This window comes from Siphateles boraxobius, unplaced genomic scaffold (assembly GCF_051911475.1).
Source record: "Siphateles boraxobius isolate OS27281-9 unplaced genomic scaffold, OSU_SipBor_1 6, whole genome shotgun sequence".
NCBI classification, from domain to species: Eukaryota; Metazoa; Chordata; class Actinopteri; order Cypriniformes; family Leuciscidae; genus Siphateles; species Siphateles boraxobius.
In genome coordinates, this window is record NW_027509186.1 from 12,524,625 (window position 1) to 12,527,500 (window position 2,876).

The 2,876-nt window shown below is 39.4% G+C and overlaps 1 protein-coding gene across 2 annotated transcripts in view; it reads right to left on the reverse strand.

The window, feature by feature from the left end:
• Nucleotides 1–1,152: 1,152 nt before the first annotated feature.
• cog6 (component of oligomeric golgi complex 6) overlaps nucleotides 1,153–2,876 on the reverse strand; it is a 55,247-nt gene continuing 53,523 nt past the window's right edge. For both annotated transcript variants that reach the window (XM_077207702.1, XM_077207703.1), the window contains exon 19: nucleotides 1,153–1,820. In XM_077207702.1, the coding sequence (XP_077063817.1) occupies nucleotides 1,673–1,820 (148 nt within the window). In that variant the 3' untranslated portion in view covers nucleotides 1,153–1,672. The remainder of the gene's footprint in view (nucleotides 1,821–2,876) is intronic.

Sequence of the window (2,876 nt, forward strand, 5' to 3'; positions counted from 1 at the left end):
AACATTTACTTTTTCGTAATTAAATGTGAAACTTTTTTTTAATTTTTGCTTTGACAGACATACTTTAACTTAAATGCACTTCAGTGTTTTAACACTTCTGGCAGCCACTGAATGTAGAAAACACAAAAGCTCTACTCAGACTGACACTGGACTGCACACAAACGTTTTCATCTGGAGGGTTGCAGGTTTAGATGCTGTGTGATAACCAAAATGGGTTTCCGTGCCTCCCACAGATGTGATCTGGGTTATAAATAGTAGTCTATATTCACAACCCATTTCACAGTAAACCACACCACAGTGTCACACTTGTACTTCACTTTTCACTAGCTGAAAGCCTGGAGCTGAATGCGAGGCATGTAAGGAGCGTCGTGGCTACGGGCACTGCGGGGAGAGTCCCTTTAATGCGGCCATGTGACACGCTCAAAATATTCCCCCAGATGAGAGGCCATGTGGTCCCCAGCGCCTCTCACACACACTGAGATCACTGTGTCCTCACACCCCAACGCTCTTTATCTGTCACCCTGCGCTTCTGCGAGGCTATACTACTCCGTACAAACTTCTATTAATAGTCTGAGTAATACTGCTTTTATTTTCTCCGCTGTTTTTCAGCGTTTTGCTAAATTTAGTTGAGGAACGAGCACTGGCAGGCGTTTTGTCGGCAATTAAAGGATGGCGTGACTGGCCATTGGGCCGCTCACATGAAAGCACCATTGTCTGAGAGAATGCCTTCGACTTTCTCCCCATTGGTCGAGTTCTCCACTGGGTGGCCACAAAATTTCATTTAACTACCTCTTTCAGAAGAGGCTGAGAAAGGAAAAACAGTGGGACACACAAGCCTGTGAACTTTTGAGTGCATTTTAAAGTTGTTTAGAAACAAATATGATTTAAAAGAGAAGACAGGAGATAGATAGATAGAGGTAGATGGATAGACAGTGACAGATGGAAGATAGGTGATAGACAGAGATAGATAGATAGACAGATAGATAGACAGATAGATAGATAGGTACACTGTAGATAGACAAAAAGATAGATAGATAGATAGATAGATAGATAGATAGATAGATAGATAGATAGATAGATAGATAGATAGATAGATAGATAGATAGATAGATAGATAGATAGATAAAAAAATGCAACACACAAACACCTATGAACTTTTGAGTATTTTATTGCAATTTAGGAAAAATGATGTTTTAAAGAGAAGACTGATTCTGATTACAGACGACGCTGAGTCACATCAGGCCTCTGCGGCGGGAAAGAAAAAGCCCATGTGTAGGTAATGCAATGACTGTACTTATATCTGAGTGCATGTGAATATGCGTGTAGCAATGGAATGGTCTGTAGTTTGCTTCCTCAGGTCTGCTAGTGGGGATCTCCATTGACGTGGGAAGGAGATATTATTATAATATTTTTTTCTCAGCGTGAGCTGTCCTCTCCTCTGGCAAACAGCAGCGTCCACAGAGCTACATGTGAGAAATCCAGACCGATGTGTTTCTGTGCGTTCGCTGTCACTGGAGTGTCTTTGTTTCACATAATTATTAGTACGCAGTGAGAAACCCCTCCCATCACCTGACGAGTACATGAGCATGGTCTTGTGGCCAGTCCCAGGACACGGAGTGTGTTGGGCATCACATCCTCTTGCTTGTTACAATTTTGTAGTGTGTGGCACATTTCAGGACAGTAGGGTTTGTACCTGCTGTGGAGATCTGTGCAGGACAGACTCGGCGTCTTTATAGGCATTTGTAGGGTTGGTGACCGCTTTATACACCTCTCCATATGCACGAAACACCAGCTCTGTGGACTGTTTGAAGATTTGCTCCCTGAGAGAGAGAGAGAGAGAGAGAGAGAGAGAGAGAGAGAGAGAGAGAGAGAGAGAGAGAGAGAGAGAGAGAGAGAGAGAGAGAGAGAGAGAGAGAGAGAGAGAGAGAGAGAGAGAGAGAGAGAGAGAGAGAGAGAGAGAGAGAGAGAGAATTATTCTGATTATTGTATGCTAAATTAACAAGTTCAATTTAAGTTAACACATTAAACAATGGTTACATTATATATCACAGTAACCATGTCACCACATTGGCATTTTAATTACTAACTAACAAAATTGAATTTAATATGTGATTAAATTATCTTTCTATCTATCTAGTTTAACTAGTTAGACAGACATGGATAGACAGACATGGATAGACAGACAGACAGACAGACAGACAGACAGACAGACAGATAGATAGATAGATAGATAGATAGATAGATAGATAGATAGATAGATAGATAGATAGATAGATAGATAGATAGATAGATAGATAGATAGATAGATAGATAGATAGATAGATAGATAGATAGATAGATAGATAGAGAGACAGTTAGTTAGATAGAAAGATAGATAGATAGATGACAGACAGGTAGATGGATAGATAAAAAGATAGATATACCGATGGACAGACAGAGATAGATAGATAGACTGACAGAGATAGATAGATAGATAGACTGACAGAGATAGATAGATAGATAGACTGACAGAGATAGATAGATAGATAGATAGACAGACAGAGATAGGTAGATAGACACATAGACAAAAAGATAGATAGATAGACATGGATGATGACAGATGGAAGATGGGTGATAGACAGACAGACATAGATAAGTAGATATACCTATTATTATTATTATAGACAAATCGATAGCTATATAGATAGATGACAGACAGACAAACAGACGCTAGATAGAGATAGACAGACAGACAGATAGACAGTTAGTTAGATAGACAGTTAGACAGATAGACAGTTAGATAGATAGACAGATAGATAGATAGATAGATAGATAGATAGATAGATAGATAGATAGATAGATAGATAGATAGATAGATAGATAGATAGATAGATAAA